Raw genomic sequence first — 18,499 nt, forward strand, 5'->3', positions numbered from 1 at the left:
ACCATTTGTGTTGTAAATGTTGTACCTTGATGAAGGTATCTTTTCTTTTATGTACACTTATGCATATGCACCAAGACAAATTCCTTGTGTGTCCAATCACACTTGGCCAATAAAAATTCTATTCTATTCTATTCCATTCTAAAAAAAATTCAAGTTACAATCAACAGCTCTTTGGAATTTTGATAATATTTTTATTCATTATCAGAAATATTTATTTGTCACTAGCATGTTATTTTGTTACAGAAGAAATTTTACACATTTGATACCTTTAGCTATATATCGTATCTCTTTTTTATCCAATCTTGGGACTTGCTGACTAGAAAATCCAATCTCTTCAATATGTGAGTTCTTAGCTGAACTGCCTTGACCATAAACTTAGTAATTTTACTCATAACGTATGCCTTACAGTGCAGGATGGAATAGGAAAATGTATGATTCTAGTCCCAGTGGGTTGTTCTTTCAAACAGGGATGTTAAATATCTAAGCCTAAAAGAGACATAGAAATGACAGCCAAACAAAATATGAGCAATACCTTCAATGACTAGGGCACCACATATACCCATCTTCTCATGATATGGCAAGTGATGAGACTACCCATATTTGGCATGGAATCCCACAACTTAAACCTTGTGTTTGCATAGGCCCTTCTTAAGAATTGTCTCATTGGCAGATTTTTTTGACAAAATAACTTTGTTCTCAATCTGCCAATTTAAAGACTTATTTTTTGCTAATAACTCACTATCTGCTTGCGCACTGATATCTAGGACTCTGGTTATTTGTGAAATAACAAATACTTATGGCTTACTTGTGAAGTAACTTTAGTAAACTGGTTTATCAAGGAGGTGGATTGAGCCATGCTTATCCATTCTACTAAACATATTTTGAGTAGCCTATCAGAGTCCATTTAATAGATATATGTAACACTAATGCAAGATGGTCTGTTTAATTAAATAATAAAAAATAACCACACTGTGGGTCTCAATTATAGTAATTGTTCTATCAGGGGACAAACATAGTGCAATGGCCAAAAAAACATCAGATTTCATATTTTCTTTTTTTGGGGAAATATATTAACTGAGCAAGGTATTTACAATACATTTATAATAATTTATATCTAAATCTGACAAGGAAGGGAAGCCATAAATGTGGTTTTAATTATAAAAAGTAGCTCAAAAAGAAAAAGTATTTTAACTGGTTCCATTTTTGGTATGAATACCACATTAATTCAGTTGGTGTATAAAAACATTATGTCAGTCTTTCAAATTTAATCTGATAATAAACACCAGTTTTTATCGTGCAATTTCTGTACGTCATGTAAGTTTTCTGAGATATTTTACTTTTCATTCCATATTCAGAAAATGTATCGACAAATATATTCTACTTTATCTTTAGTTTATGTTTTTCGTTATTATCTTTGATTTTCAATTTCTGAGGAAGCTCAGAATTGAGTAATTGTTTAACAGAAGCCTTTCATTATTCATAGTGTCTGTTTCAGAAAAAAGTGAGGTTTACCGTTGCTATTTTTAGTAGCATTTAGTACCAAATTGATTATTGATTTTTGTAATAAATTTGCAGACATTCTTAATCATTAATGAGATAGCAATGTTTCCATTAAAACTCTGTTCTATCAGCTGCAAGCATCTTCCTTTGAGCTACTCATACCAATTTAATAATCTATGCATTTTAGTACTTGTATTTCATGAATTTTGTTATCCTATATATGTATAGCTCTGCACATTCAGAAAAGTACAAATACATTTTCCTGCAACTATTAATTCTCTTGAGAGAGATGGGTGATCTAGAAACATGAAATAGAAATAAATAAAAAATAAATTATCTATATGTCCTGAATCTTATATAACTGAATTATATAATTTATTAACTGAAGGACATACTGACCCTAGAATAATTATTCTGTTGAATTGAATTTTCTGACTTGGACTTTCTAAAATAATTTCTTTCTTTCTTTTTCTGATCAGAAGCATTCACAGTTGTAGAATTTTTGCAAGTATATGAAGTATATTAAATCCTTGGGAAATTATGATTTTTTAAAAAACAGTAGCTACCTAAATAAATATCAGGTAACCTTTGCAGCTTGGCGGCCTGGCTGGGAGGAGAGGGGAACCAGTCTGTGTGATAGTTGGGCCAGCGTCCATATCTGTGCATGCAGCCCAACTCACACGTGCGGTGGGGTGGCACGCATAGACATGTACACTCAGCTCAACTTCAAGTGGAGTTGGGCACGCATGCACATGCATGCCAGCCTGCCACTCATGTGAGTTGAGCTGCGGGCACACACGTGCACGCCAGCCCACCTCTCCCATGGACTGATTCTGAATAGGCCACAACCCCGGGGTTGGGGACCCCTGAGCTAACCCATAGGTATATCAAAAGAGTATGAGTAGCCTAGAAGAATGGTAACTACTATATAATAATTGTAGAATTATAATAATGCCACAGCTGTCTGTATATAAATCTGAGAATTGCTTTTTAAAAAATGATGTCTAATTCCAACTGTATGGGTCCATGATTTCAGATTATGTTTGTCTCAATGGTTTCATTATGATATATTCTTCACCTCCAAATAGCTAATCAGTGATTTATAATCAGTGATTTATATTAACCATGAGCCCTGGTAAGCTATAATAATACCATGAAATGCAGAATCAAAGCAAATATTTCATATGAAGGTAAAAAAATGGTGTTGCCTGAAAGGATACAAAGTAAATAAAATAAAAACATTGCCATATTTCTGATAAGAGGCGGAAAAGCAGTGCTTTGATTACATAATGTAAATTATAGAGATCAAAATTGACAATTTTGTACCTTAAAGTATTCAGCAAAATTTGGGGGGAAAAGTTTTAAGTTCATATCAACAACAATAGTACGCTTTCCACATTTAAATATCTTTAGAAGAGCTGCTTTGTTGTGTTTAATATTATTTTAGCCTATGATTATTCTGTCTTTTCTTCTGCATTATGTTGTTTGAGAGATTTGGAATATCCAGAATATAGTAGACAATTTTTAAAATAATTTTATGTTAAGATGCCCATATTCCATATTTATATTATTTCAAAAAAAATAATGTAAATACTCTCTAAAGCTATTTTCCATTTTGGAATTTTAACCTACTTTTGCATGGAGAATACCTTAGCCTGATGGATGATCTCCACTAGATTATATTTTAGTGTGACCATCCACAATAATTCATAATTCCTCAGCTTTTAATAACACTGACCATGGTATCTTCTTCAAACAACTGAAGAAAATAAGGGTGCCTCCATTTTAAGTACTATCATTAGAAAATATAAGGATTGTTCACTCAGTTCTCTAGGAATGATCCTTGATCGACCTTATGTCCTGTGTTACATAATATTTATATGAAGCCACTGAGTGAAAAATCATGTGCAGGGTTAGAACTAATTGTCACAAGTGCACTGATGAGACTGGAAGTCGAAATTGAATTGAAGATTTTAGGGGATTAAACAGAGCTGTATTTTTCCTTAAGGATGAGGTCCGCACTTTTGTGGATCCAGAATTTGACTATTGGATCCAGAATTTATTCTGGTTGGCATATGAAACTGAAATGAAGAGAATCTTATAACTGACTGCATTGATTGGCCTTGATGAAGAGTATTGGTTGACAACACTTCAAAATTTGCCTCAATGAATAATTTACTGTACATCGTTGTGAAGCTTATTTATAGCAATTAGCCTTCTAATTTACAAACACCAAATCTTCCTGTTTTGGTAAGTGCTGAAAGAGAATGTCATGAAGACAATATTGCCTTGCAAGTGCTTTGTCTTTCAACTTTACCAACTGCATTCACCAAGATCAGATCAACTTTGACAGGTGCTTCAGGAAATGTCTGAGGTAAGTATTTTCATGAAAGTCTCAATTTTGAGCTTTGGCAAGTGCTTCTGGTAAAAGTTGAAAGAAGACTGAAAAAATCAAAAGAATTCTCTGACAGTGTTGGAGAGTTCTGGGATGGACAAATGCTGCTAGAGAAAAATGTTAAGAAGAATGTGATATTTTCCAATTGTTCTCAGCCCTTTTTACTTTTAGAGCAGTATTATCCTTGTACAGGAGTCTTTTCCTACTCCAGTTCTGAAGAAGTTGTTGAAATAGTTATGTTTTTAACATATTACTTATCTATTAACAGGCAGAACACATCGTATATAGATGACTATGTATAAGTATGTTTACTTAGATTGGATCAGGGTCTTTTTTTCAATTAGTGATTTATTCCATCACCCTAATGACTATTTAACAGTATAATAAATATACAGCACTATCATAAACCCTGCTGTTTGCATAATAATGGCAGCTATATCATAAGCATTCTTTTTGTCACTTCATTTATGTTCTTTCTTAAGGGATCTAATTAAATTACTAAAGAGCCAATTTGTTCTTCTGATTCATTATGCTAATGAAACAGTTGCTGCTCTGATTTTTTTCATTCACGTTTAGTTGGCTTGCTGTCATCTTACCTGTGTACATTATATTTTATTTTTTTAAGACCGTTACCGAGGATAGTGGTCATATTTTTCACTTTTAAAAGTTTAGTATTAGTAATGAGAAATTATTATTGGTAATAGCAAGAGAAAAATCTCAGATGAATGTGTTACCTATCACAGGGGTGAAATGCTCCTAGTTCGGGCCGGATCGCCTGATCTGGTAGTGATGGCGGCGGGTGGTTCAGAGAAGCAGTAGCAAAAATGCCTGCCTCTCCCTACCCCAGCTGAGCCACGCAATCATCAGAGGTGTTTTTTTTTACTTTTAAAAGCATTTTTTCTTTGGCTGAAAAAATGCTTTTAAAAGTAAAAAAAAACCTCTGATAATTGCACGGGTCAGCTGGGATTGTCAGAACCCTTTAAAAGCATTTTTTCTACAACCTCTTCAGCTGAAGATGTAAAAAAAAAGCTTTTAAAAGGCTCCTCTAGAGGTCCCAGCTGAGTTGCCTGATCATCATTTTTAAAAGGTTCTGGCGATCAGGCAACTCAGCTGGGGTTGTCAGAACACTTTAAAAGCCTTTTTTCCCCTCTGGCGATCCCAGCTGAGTTGCCTGATCATCACAGGCTTTTAAAAGCATTTTTTACAACCTCTTCAGTCGAAGAGGTTGTAGAAAAAATGCTTTTAAAGTAAAAAAAAAAAAGTTGGCCACGCCCACCCAGGCACATTAGGCCCCCACCACCAAGCCATGCCCACAGAACTGGTAGTAACAAATTTTACATTTCACCCCTGACCTATCGATACTGGTTTTTTTACATCCATGCATGCAGCCTTTGGAAGGCATGTTAGTTTTGAGGTAAGAATATTAAACATAAAATCCTGTGTCTTATTTATTGTATTGCTTATTATATAAGATACTTATGTAATTATTATTTTTTCTTTCATTCAGTTATGTCCAAGTGACTGCTTGGACAGAATTCTAAAGTTTTACTAGAAAAGTTTTTTCAGAAGTGGTTTGTCTCTTTCCTAGGGTTGAGAGAAGGTAATTTGCCCAAGGTCACTCAGCTAGTTGTGTTCCTAAGGCCGGACTTGAATTTAGTGTCCTGTTTCTAGCCTGATGTCTTAACCACTACACCAATGTGGTTTAAATCATATTTTTGAATTATAACGATAACAATTTTTATATTACTATGTAGAATTCAGAAAGCAAAAATTCAAAGTTTTAAATATTTCATTGCTCAGACAGCAAACATACTAGATTATGGGCAGAAAAAAAAGTAAATTGTAAAAAAATTGGCCTGTAATTTCAAATATCATGCATAATGGCTTGATATAGCTTTAATGTCAAATAATGTTTAGATATTGGATTAGAACTTGGTAGATTCAAATTCATGGCATGATATACACCTTACTGGGTCATCACCATTAACTTTAGATAACTTTATAAAATCTGTTTTGTTAGTTTTTAACATTAGTTTGTTTTTAAAAATGTAATAATCATATTTAAAAATGAAAACAATTATACAACTACTATATTATGGGATGTGTCCTCCCCTCACTTAGCAATGTTGCGTACCATTGATCGTGACACCTTTTTGGATTGGTTTATAAGGTTGGGAGTGATAGGCACAATTTTGTAGTAGTTCTCCTCTAATTTTAGTTCCACTTGTAACAGGGAGAGCTCTAGCCTAAACTTTTTCTGTGTGGATCACCTCAGGGCCTGACTCCCTTTCCATTCCTGTTAATCTATTTAAATAGATGTTAATCCAGCGGTGAAATGCTACCCGTTTGCACCAGTTTGGGTGAACTGCTACTGTTAAAAACTACCGATTTGGGTGAACCAGTAGTAAAAAAAAGCTGCTGGTTCCTCTGAACTGGTATTTCTGATGATCAGCTGTGCTGCGTGATTTAAAATTGCTAGAAAGCAGGAAATCCTTCTTTCAAGTGAATTTAAATCGTGCAGCACAGCTGTTCCCCCACTGTTCTATTTACCTTTTCAAGCCTCCTTTTTCTGTGCAAAGTGCATATTTGGCGTGGACTGTAGATGCGTACATGCGCAGTGTGTGTTTGGTGTGTACTGTGCATGCGCACAGCAAACGGGTGGCAAACCGTGGAAGATTTCACCGTGTGGAACGTGATGTTATCTTTCGGCATCTGGTAGAAATCATCATATCCTATCATCAGTATTCTGAGGATCTCCAGTTCTACATCTCTTTCCTCGGCTGAGGAAATGATGCCTTTTATTTATATTCTATATTCTCAGATTCTAAAATCAGTTCTGGTTTCCACCTACTTTTTGCAGTGAAAGTGTCTAAATTTGGCAGAGATGTCTTATTTATTTGCATTATGCTATAGTGTCATGGAGCTCTTAAACAGAAATGATATAAGAAGGCTAAGACAGAAAATTCAACCTTTTTTTAATGAGAAGTTCATTTACTTTTTTTATTTTAATTAAACCCCAAGGCAGTATTAAATCCTGATGAAGGTGATCTGTATCACTTGTCACACTGAATTGAAGTTTAGGGTAATTTTAGGTAATTGTTATTTTTCTGTTAATCCTTTCCTGAAGCCAGGAAAAGCAGTATCCTACTATCTATCTATCTATCTATCTATCTATCTATCTATCTATCTATCTATCTATCTATCTATCTATCTATCTATCTATCTATCTATCTATCTATCTATCTATCTATCTATCTATCTATCTATCTATCTATTGGACCAGATGGATTATGTGCATACTTCTTAAAAAAGCTTTCCACTAATAGAACCCCTAAGCATAATTTTTGAAAAAGCTTTCATGACCAGTTCCCTTCCCAAACTTTGCCATGGTCATCCCTATCTTCAAAAAAGGAGACGCCAACCTAGTTGAAAATTACAGACCAGTGTCTCTTTGTTATGTCACCTGTATCTATCATCAACCAATCCATTACCCTCTATCTAGAAACAAACAACCTACTCTCTAATAAACAATTTGGTTTCAGAAAAATTTTCGGAAAAAAATTATCATGTAATTTACAACTTCTTCACTGCAAAAACATATGGACTACAAATCTTGATCAGGGCAAAGCAATAGATGCAATCTACATAGACTTCTTAAAGCCTTCGACTCGGTAGTACATGATAAACTTCTCCTAAAACTAAAATCATATGGCATCTCAGGACCTCTCCACAACTGAATAACAGCTTTTCTATCAAACAGACAACAAGTGGTCAAAATTGGCAATGCTCTATCAAACCCTGTTCCTGTCAAACGTGGCGTTCCCCAAGGCAGCGTTCTTGGACCAAAACTCTTCATATTATACATTAATGATCTCTGTGACCATATTACAAATAATTGTGTTCTCTTTGCTAACAATGTCAAACTATTTAACACCACCAACAATACAGCTATCCTCCAAAAAGACCTGGATCTGAATGGTCTAAAACTTGGCAACTCCAAATCTCAATCAGCAAATGATCAGTCTTACATATTGGAAAAAAGAACCCAAACACTAAGTACTAGCTTGATGGACATTACCTTACAGATGACCCCCACCCTGTTAAAGATCTTGGAGTTTTCATATCAAATGATCTAAGTGCCAGAGCCCACTGCAACTACATCACAAAAAAGGCTCTAAGAGTTGTAAACTTAATCTTACGTAGCTTCTTCTCCAAAAACACTACACTACTAACCAGAACATATAAAACATTTGCTAGACCAATTCTTGACTACAGCTTGACTGTTTGGAACCCATACCACATTTCAGACATCAATACAATTGAACGTGTCCAGAAATATTTTACAAGAAGAGTACTCCACTCCTCCGAATACAACAAAATACTTTATGCCACCAGACTTGAAATCCTGGGTTTAGAAAACTTGGAACTGCGCCGCCTTTGACATGACCTGAGTTTAACGCATAGAATCATCTATTGCAATGTCCTTCCTGTCAAGAACTACTTCAGCTTCAATTGCAACAATACACGAGCACATGATAGATTTAAGCTTAATGTTAACCGCTTCAATCTTGATTGCAGAAAATATGACTTCAGTAACAGAGTTGTTAATGCTTGGAATACACTATCTGACTCTGTGGTCTCTTCCCAAAATCCCAAAAGCTTCAACCAAAAACTGTCTACTATTGACCTCACTCCATTCCTAAGAGGTCTGTAAGGGGCATGCATAAGAGCACAAACGTGCCTATCGTTCCTGTCCTATTGTTTTCCTTTGTTATATCCAATTAATATAGTTATTACATACTCATACTCATTTATATGCTTATGTGTTGTATAGTTGTTTCATGCTTATGCTTATATATACTGTGTGACAAAAATAAAAAATAAAATAAAAAATAAAATAAATAGAATAAGATACACGATCTCTACCTACTACTGTATATTCAACTATTAAAGGAGCAATTGCCCGGGCTATTAGCCAGGATAGAGAAAGCACAGTACATACATATCAGCTCTCCAGCCTCATTGTGACAAGGAAAAGTAGACAAGATGGAGTTTGGGCACAGTCTTCTTTTTAATATCTTCAACTGTTGTATAACAGTTTATTATCAGTCTTTCAACAGGAGCTACAGGAACCTTCCTGAAGCAAATAAATTAATAATCTGCTGGCTCATCTTCGTCATTGTTGTGTCAGCATGGAAAAAGAACAGAGAAGAAAGAAAAACACACAGAAAAATAGCAAGAATTAAAATGTAGTTCATGCTTTTAATGAAATGAAAGATAAAAATGAACGATGCAAACCTATTGTTCAACTAGTGGATATGCCTTGACCTTTCCCAATAGGATTGAGTGAGGGTCACTGAAATGACTTGAATATACTTTCCTGAAAATTAAAGGAAATATTTAATTCAGCCCATTGTGGATTTCTGGTTTTTCTGCTTCATGCATTCTGTGATCATGTAAGGATTTATTTTAAAAAAGGTTCTGATTATTTAAAGTTGTGATTCTTTCAGGTTTACTACTTTACTACTAATGGAAGGAAAATATGGGATTGGGACATTACAGACATCAAAGGTGTTCATATACAGCAAAGGGAGAGGAATGGCAGAGACATGGGTATCAATTGCAGAAGTTATATAGTAATGCTTAGCAGCCTGAGGTGCAGTCTCTTGATTCTCCAGCTACTTTGTGGATTTGCTTTAAAAACCCTAAAATAAAATATAAAAAATTGTATTAATGTGTATAAGATTGCCTTTATTTTATGAGAGCAATGTATGTAAGATAGAGCATTCTTATGAAATTGCCTTTTTGTAATGCCTAAATGTCTTCATGCAGTTTGAAAGATGTAGCTCCATACCAGGGACCCAATTCTGTCTCACAGTACCCTATGTGAAGATTAAATATTGGTGATTTCAATTGTCCAGCAAGATAAGATAAGATAAAATAAGATAAGATAAGATAAGATGAGATAAGATAAGATAAGATAAGATAAGATAGAGGGCAGTCATTGATATAGGAGTGACTATGATCATTTCCTTATGCAATTAAAGTAACTTAGAATACTTTGCCCTGGTTTCAAGTTAATGTAAAGTTCTATCACTGACCGAGCATAAAGCAAGGGATAAATGCTGTGTCTTCTTTGTATGGTTTCCCCAATGGTGATAGAACAGCTTTGCCAGAGACACATTTTGTTCCTGTGTTTTTCATAGAAGAGGCATTTATTACATAGCATATTGTATTTCTAAGTCATTCAAAATTCTCTCGATTAAATATTAAAACATTAAAACTTTTTCCCTTAAAGAAGAAAAATGATGAATCAATAAAATGCAATGACTAGAAACAGCTACTATTCCATTTTATAGCATATTTTGTATTTGTCAGAGCTACTACTAATGAATCCCATAGCTCTTTAACTGTGGAAGCCTAAATATAGGATTAAATTACTTTAGTGATTAATATATGAATTTCATCTTGAGTCTTGTTTCTGTCTCATAAGAAATTAGTTGTTTATACCAATTGGGATAGATAGATAGATAAATATTTTATTCTGTGGAAAACATTACTTTTCTTCTGTGCAGGCTTTAACACTTGGCAGATTTTGTCTTATTTGTTCATATTTGTTACAGTTTATTATGCTGACTTATATCTTCATGTTGGCCTGGCTGGGAGTTACAGCCTTCACCTCTCTGCCCGTTTACATGTATTTCAACCTGTGGACCATTTGTAAAAACACCACCCTAGTGGAAGGAGCAAATTTCTGCTTGGATCTCCGTCAATTTGGTAAGCAATTAAAATATTGATTAATTCTATCAGTAAAATACTAATTAAAAACACATTTCACTGTTTGAAATCTTGGATATATACAAATATTATTCCAAATCTATCATTCTCCTATGGGGTAAATTTATTAGCAGCAGGCTTTTGTCTTTGCTATCTTTATTTTGATCCTGGTTTTAAACTAATAATATTATTTTACTGCATATCAAATTGGATGGATCTGTTTAGTTTTGTTCTTTGGAGCACTTGTCTGTCCTTATCAACTCCTTTCTACCCTTATCATCTATGGGTAAGATCACTTTTGACTGGTACACACAGTAGTGGATTGATCTCTAGAATTTATTGAGTACCTTTTTTCTCCCATATGTGGTAAAAAGGAAAATATTTCTAGTCCTTGGTGCTCTCAACTAAACTCAGGGAGCAGCAAATACTCCTCATACCTTTTCTGTCACCTTTTGATTTCAAAAAATGATTTACCAAATTTATATAGCTTTCCATGTCATAGATAGGACTCTGATTTCTTATTTTTACTGGTTTCTTTAAAATCTTAAACTATTTTTAATTTTGATAATTCTGCATTTTGGTCTATTTATACGTATAAATTGCTTTTATTATTATTGAATTGAATAGAATTTATTTTCTTGTTTAAAAAATATTTAACTTTACAATGTGGCAGCCAAAAATATTATGAAGGAATATATAACTGACTTTTTCATGACCATATTATGTTAAACTTGTGAAAGCAGAAACAGTGATATTTTTGTATAAAAAATTGCAATCAGCAACAACTGCCTGATTCCTAAAACAAGGTTATTCTTTAAATTGTTTTTAAATGTCATGCTATCAATTAATTGGCTGTTCTTATACATAAAGCTATGTTTAAGTTTATTAATTGTCAATTTCACTAATGAATATATGATAAATATGCATCAAAAATCACCGAGTGTTTCATGTGTTCCAGGAATTGTAACAATTGGAGAAGAAAAAAAGATTTGTACAGCTTCTGAAAATTTCCTCAGGATGTGTGAATCTACTGAGGTAAACAAAACTATGAAAAGTTTTGTTGTTGTATAAAGACATAACTAATGCTTTTCCAATTCTTTAATATTTAACAGCAAAAAGTTAAATAGTTAATTCTGATGATTCTGTTTGCTGTTAAGTCCTTTTCAACCACAGAAGGTGTTGATCTGAATGGTCATAAATAAAGTCCTTAATACCATCATATTTTTGATTGAACAAATTACTGAATAATTAATACAAAAAGTGATGTTTTTAATAATAATTATTATTTATTTTATGGATGATTTACACATTAAGTATTTGCCATTGTTCATTTACGATTAAAAAGGAAACTCAGTGGGCAATGTGCCACTATCTTTTAGTCAAACACATATAGAAAATGATAAAATGTATCAACCTGAGCTTTCATTGGAACAACACATCATCAGTTTCTTTAGCCTTAGGGCCAGTTCAGACAAAATAATCTTTAATTTAGTTTTTTATATATTTTAAAGTTTCGGGCTAATTATAATAAGTTTTTTAATTTACATTTTAAATTGTACATTGTATTGTCTTTTTTACTTCTGCCTGTACACCGCCCTGAGTCCTTCGGGAGAAGGGCGGTATAAAAATCAAATAAAATAAATAAAAAATAAATAAATTTCCAAGCCATGATTGGGAAGATTAAAATTATATTTCTGTATATACCCCATCTCATCTTCTCCAGTTAAAACATATATTAGCTTTTCATATTTTTTTTATTTAAGAAGAGAAGAGGTGAAATAACATTTTGACTCGTTTGCACTTTTGATTGGCTCACAGTTTATCCAGTAAAGACATAGTTGTCTTCCTCTTCTTCAGATAAATGTAGTTTTGCTTCCATCTGGGAAAAAGAGAGAACAAAAGGCAACAGGAAAATACTGAGGAAAAAAGTTCAACCCCTGTTTACTTACTAAAATATGCTTTGTTTTTACACTGATAGCTTGGCTATCAATGAAAATAAGACAGCTTTTCTCAATTTTCAAATGCGCTGTAAAGAAAATAATGAATAATAGTAGTGAATTGAAGAAATCGATGTATTTCAAAACTTTAACAATATGACTGTGTGTGCACTGTGATATTTGCATAGTGTGGGTTCAGTTGGTGTTCTTAGTTTCTAATTTTTTTCTTCCTTTTGTAGCTGAATATGACATTCCATTTGTTTATTGTAGCCCTTGCTGGGGCTGGAGCAGCTGTCATTGCTATGGTAAGATTTAGACAACTTTGCCTTTATAATAAGCTGTTATCTACGTCCTTGGGATCCTTATAACGTTAAAGCTAATCACAGGAACTTTGAGGCTCCATCAGGTAAAAATGCGTGGAAATACATGTCAAAAGAGATAGGGAATATGAACACAATAGGGAATTAATCCAATATCCTCTAGTAAACATTGTGATTATTAGTCCAATAATAACATCCTATTCAGTTGTCCTACTGAACTTATAGATGATTGTTTGGAATGCAGTTTTAAGCACTCAAAGAATTATATACACAAAATCAAACTTATAAAAACATTTCAGTAATAATTTTAGCATCTAATAGTCATTTGATCCTGCAAACCTTAAACTTTTTTTACTTTAATTATTGCTTCTTGTCTCTTTTGAAATAGGCAACAAATATTTACTAATTTCAACAATTTCCTAGTTCAAATTTGAGTGTTTTATGAACAATTTCCTAGTTTAATTATGAGTGTTTTATTACCTCATGTATGGCAAAATTACCAGATTTGGCCAATAAAAGGTTTTCTTTATATTTTTAGCAAAATCAAGAATGAAAGTGGCTGTCTTAAATCTTGCGAGACATAATATATTCCTTTCAATCCTTAAACCTCTTCCCAAATCTTCCTAACACTCCCCAAAGGGCTAATATTTTGGGGTTTTGAAATGCTAATGTTTGGGTGTACACTCTGTGCATAACAACTACCAAAGTTGGTGGTTGTTATTATTATATTTTTCAGACTAGAACAGGAATTGGTTCTTTAAAGTAGCTTAATTTTTAAGAGCACCAGGTAAATGATTTTGTTCACTATATAATACATTTAATTATGTTATATTATAATTTTGTATCTCTTTTACTCTTGGCTGTATAAAAATGATTCTTGCTAAAAAAGCTATAGTCAAAATATTCACAACGATAAAATTTCACACCCAAGATAAAATTTTCACGCCTTCATATAGTAAATGATTGATATATAGTAAATTGATATATTGATCATCAATTGTGTTGTAAATGTTGTACCTTGATGAACGTATCTTTTCTTTTATGTACACTGAGAGCATATGCACCAAGACAAATTCCTTGTGTGTCCAATCACACTTGGCCAATAAAATTCTATTCTATTCTATTCTATTCTAAACACAGTAAACACCTTTCATATCATAGAAAGTTCTTTAGCACATAGAAATATTGTAGATTTTCAAATGATTATGAACAGGAAAGAATTACCTATAAGAATAACTTTCAAACTCTACATTAAAAACAATGTTACTATATTTGAATAATGCCAGTAACAGGTACAAAATGAGATCATCAGTGTAAGCCCTATGATAAAGATGTGCAACCAGGTGTGGGTCAAAATTTCTGTTTGGGTTTTGAGTTATAGTCCATCTGTTTTTTTCAGGTTTTCATACTAAAAGCATCAAACGTATTTATTTTGAAAAGGCAACTTGACTGGCAAGGCAATCACCCACTCTCAACAGAAGAGGAGGGATAAGACACCGCCTACCCCCAATTTACAATGCAGTCCTTCTGGCTGTTCCAAAAAATATTTCACACCTCTGATTTAGGTGACTCTGAGGTCACAAATAAAACCCCAAGTAAACACAATGGCTCGCAGAGAATGTTAAGACTAGTAGAATGCAAAGAAAACACAATCTTTCAATTTCCATCCTCCCCCACACACATCATCCTATCAGAATGTATCATTTTCCCTCCCACCAACTAATCTCAAGGACAATAACTGTCCTTCCATCTCCCACAGCGTCCAATACAACTGATGAAGCTTCCAGAGTAGGAAACGAAATGTCTTGTTTTTCCTCAAAAAATTAATCCAGTTGCCTTTTCAAAATAAAAAAAATGCTTTTTATACAACTGTCACCTGGATAACTGAGAATCTTCATAGATACTAAAAGCAATTGTACAAAAGTTTCTGAAAATTGGTCTTTGTTCAGAGGACCGTAAAATCCTTGAGCTAGCTCTCAGGCTATATACAGTATGTTGCTTGTAAATAAAATAACTGCATAAACTCTGAAGCCTTCTGATTAATTATTTGGAAAGCTTTGCCCTCAGTCTCAGAGAGATTGTCTCTTTGTAAGCTCTGTTTTTGACAACATTGTCCCAAGAGTACCAATCTGTTTTCTGGCATCTCCATTTCCATACCTGTTTAGTTCCACTGCATCCTGACTTCCAAGAATTAGGCCTGGCATGGAGATAAAGTGATCCTTTTAAATTGGCTATGTTCCTTAAAGCCCCTTTTAATCTCCATAGAAGACTGGGATTCCTATCGGAGAAATTAAGGAATACTTTTTTACCCATCAAATCTCCACTTCTCACCAAAATCTGAAGCCACTGGCCACAAGAGAAAATTCATCTTCTGATACCCATTTTCTAAAAGTTGTTCTTCCAGCAGCAAGAACATTGAAACTGTATATCCCTGCTGTACAGCAAGAAGGTACTTTGCTGGACAAGCAGTAGCTCCTTATATAACAAATGTATATTCTCAGCATTGAAAGAAGTGCAGAAGCTAGGTAGGTAGGAAGTTTTAAAAAACACAGTTATTAAAGTTAATGTTAAGAAAGAGTTAGTTTGAAGAAAAGGCAAAAAAGTGTAGTGTAATAATTCTGCACTGATGTGGATAGAAATGATCAGAAACAGTTCTGTGAAAGTATAAAAAAATACACACACATACACACACTTCGATACTTAGTAGAATTATTGGGGTTTTCATAGTCAATAGGAATAAATAATGAAGTGAGTAAATGAGCTGGAGCATAGCCAAAAGGCTAAATAATTACTGAACAACTAAAAAAAAAAACAGGAATATGTATGAACATATTTCCAATAAGCAAAAACTACAGAGAAAAGGAATAATTGCAAAATTAAGAATAGCAAGCAAATTAGTATTTTCTATTTGTTTTTTATTTGCCATGACTGATTTTAACAATGTAATTGTTTTTTTTAATTCCTGATTATTTTAGTAAAGAGCTTTTAAAGTACACACATTCTAAAAGTATTCAAGTGGGTATGATAAAATATAATATTAAATAATGTGATTAAAACCACAAGCTTCCTTCCTTCCTTCTCAGGTCCACTATCTTATGGTTCTGTCTGCTAACTGGGCCTATGTGAAAGATGCTTGCAGAATGCAGAAGTATGAGGATATTAAATCAAAGGAAGAGCAAGAATTACATGATATTCATTCTACCCGCTCCAAAGAGCGGCTTAATGCCTACACATAAGGGAAACCTTGTCTTACTTTCTACCATTATTTGCTTTATTGTTTAACTAAAGACCACCCATCTTTCCATTTTTAAAATCAAAATGAAAAAGTGCTTCTCACAAAACATAGTAGGGTGACTTGTACATTGCCCCTATATAATTCTTGGTTGTCCAGCACTTGGTTTCTTAATTAGTTAATAGCTTATGTGATCAGTTTCTACTACAAAGCTCCTGAAACAGCCTTTCCTGCATCCTAAAATGATTTTCTGTTAGATCCAGAATACTAACTATCGTCAAATACAGAGATGTGTTTTTTTAAAAACCACTTCATATGTGTTATGCATAACACTTTTTTTCTTATATGTTTTTGAAAAAGAACAAAAGGCTTTTTATACTTTTTAGTTTGGATTTTAGTAAGTACTTTAACTACAGGTATACTTCTGAGGGACGACTCGTACACCATGTACAATTTTTTGAGGAGGCACACTGCTGACATTCCTTCAGATTTGGAAATCTTGTCAGATGGACCAGTGGGCATCTTGATGGAGGGTCCTGAGAACATTTTAAAAAACAATTAAAGGTGCAATTTCTAAATTTGTAAGAGTAGGTAAAAAACAAAAAGAAGTGCTTCTTATCTTTGTTAACATTGTATTATTCTTGATGTACTTAATGGAGTATTCACTATTTTAAAGTTTCATTGATAGCTATTCCTGTTTATATTGTGAGCATGCAGACCGTGGTGCTTGTAATGCATGGCCATGCGTCTTTTTCAAAGCGTATGATGACCACAGTTACCTTCAAGATTTGCAGTGTATAGACAAATGTTACATAGAGTTATGTATAGGTTTCTACAGAATTACCTCTGTAATCCCAAAATGGCTATGCTAAACTGGAGCTTTCATGTGCTGATCTGCGCAATTTTTGCTTAGCTATATTTATAAAAATGCTATATCTATAATACAGCAATCTTAAGAGCCAGAGTCTTTTTACCTGCTTTAAACAATTAAGTGGATTGCACCTGTCTGAACTATACATAGAATGTATGTGATCTTTTTTGAGGAGGCTTCCATAATTGTAATAGCTTGGCTTGTAGCTTTCCTACACACATACTGGTTTACCTGTATAACGTTAAAGTGGAGTTAATGGCTGCTACTGGAGCTATTGTTTGGAAATGTTAGTAATATATTTGAACCTTTATTTTCAGTATGAAAGTATTAAGAGAAAAGTCAGTCATGTTAATCTGAAAGAAGTACCTGTCTAAAAACAAACAAAAACACATAAAAACATACAAAAAATGAAAAAAAGTATTATTGGACCAAAATTGGTGTTTTTATTTTTATTTTGCCTATTTCTAATGCTACAAGAATGCTGTAAAGTGTCTTTTAAAGTGATGTATTCTGACAAGACATTTTTGTCAGTGTTTTTAAAAAAACCTAGCTAGTTTGTGCACTTATTGGATCATTGTGAATTCTTTCTCAGTGTAAGTGCATTTCTAATAAAAAATCTTGAGTAAAACTCTTCTTTGTACAATTACTAGTCATGCATCATCAGTAATTTTTACCAATTCTTGTAGTAAGTAGAGGGTAATCCAATAGTTACTTGTGGCATGTTTATGCATCAAGTTGTATTAGTTCATTTTGATTTTTTAAACTTGTTTTGTTTTTATTTTATTTTATTTTTTACACTTTACTGTCTTATAAGGGGTCAACATTCCAAAATGTGCAGTACCAGTATTTACAGTTCTGCAGAGGTATTATTAACTTCTTTCTATTCTATATTGTAGTGTTTCAGTTTTGTGTCTTAAAACAGTTTGTGATGCTTTTTAAAATGTCTTTTAAACTCATGTAATGATGTTGATGCTTTTGGCTTTTCTCTGTATTAGAGTTTGTATTTTCACAAAGAATGCTTTGTAGCAGGCATTATAATTAATCTGTTTTGTACATAAATGTGCCAACAGCTTGATGGTGGCGTTTTTGAACTGTAGAACCAAGTGCTTGCAAAAATGTAATAAATACACTTGTGTACTTTGTGTACTTATTGATTGTCTGTGTTTCATTTCTCCTTTTTTTCTGAAGTTCTTATTTGTCAAAGATATCACAGATTAATGATAGATTAGATTAGATTAGAGTAGATTAGAGTAGATTAGAGTAGATTAGAAAGATACCACAGAAGTGATATTATAAGTTGTTATATCCTTATCAGAGAATTTTTTTCAGGGATGTTATGATTATATTATTCATCTTAATTGTGAAAATAAGAGCAAATGAAATATATAACTCTGTATTCAAGATATAATTCCTTATTCATTTAAATGTGAAAAGCATATAATAGGCAACCCATGCAGAAGTTAGTGT

General features: G+C 33.2%; 1 protein-coding gene across 5 annotated transcripts in view; it reads left to right on the forward strand.

Annotated features, from left to right (window-relative positions):
• GPM6A (glycoprotein M6A) overlaps nt 1–18,182 on the forward strand; it is a 223,267-nt gene extending 205,085 nt beyond the window's left edge. For all 5 annotated transcript variants that reach the window (XM_058193478.1, XM_058193479.1, XM_058193481.1 and 2 more), the window contains 4 exons: nt 10,519–10,672; nt 11,631–11,707; nt 12,849–12,914; nt 16,013–18,182. In XM_058193478.1, coding sequence (XP_058049461.1) covers nt 10,519–10,672; nt 11,631–11,707; nt 12,849–12,914; nt 16,013–16,165 — 450 coding nt within the window. In that variant the 3' untranslated portion in view covers nt 16,166–18,182. The remainder of the gene's footprint in view (nt 1–10,518; nt 10,673–11,630; nt 11,708–12,848; nt 12,915–16,012) is intronic.
• Nucleotides 18,183–18,499: the final 317 nt, after the last annotated feature.

The sequence above is a fragment of the Ahaetulla prasina genome, chromosome 8, assembly GCF_028640845.1.
Source record: "Ahaetulla prasina isolate Xishuangbanna chromosome 8, ASM2864084v1, whole genome shotgun sequence".
In the NCBI taxonomy this organism is placed as follows: Eukaryota; Metazoa; Chordata; class Lepidosauria; order Squamata; family Colubridae; genus Ahaetulla; species Ahaetulla prasina.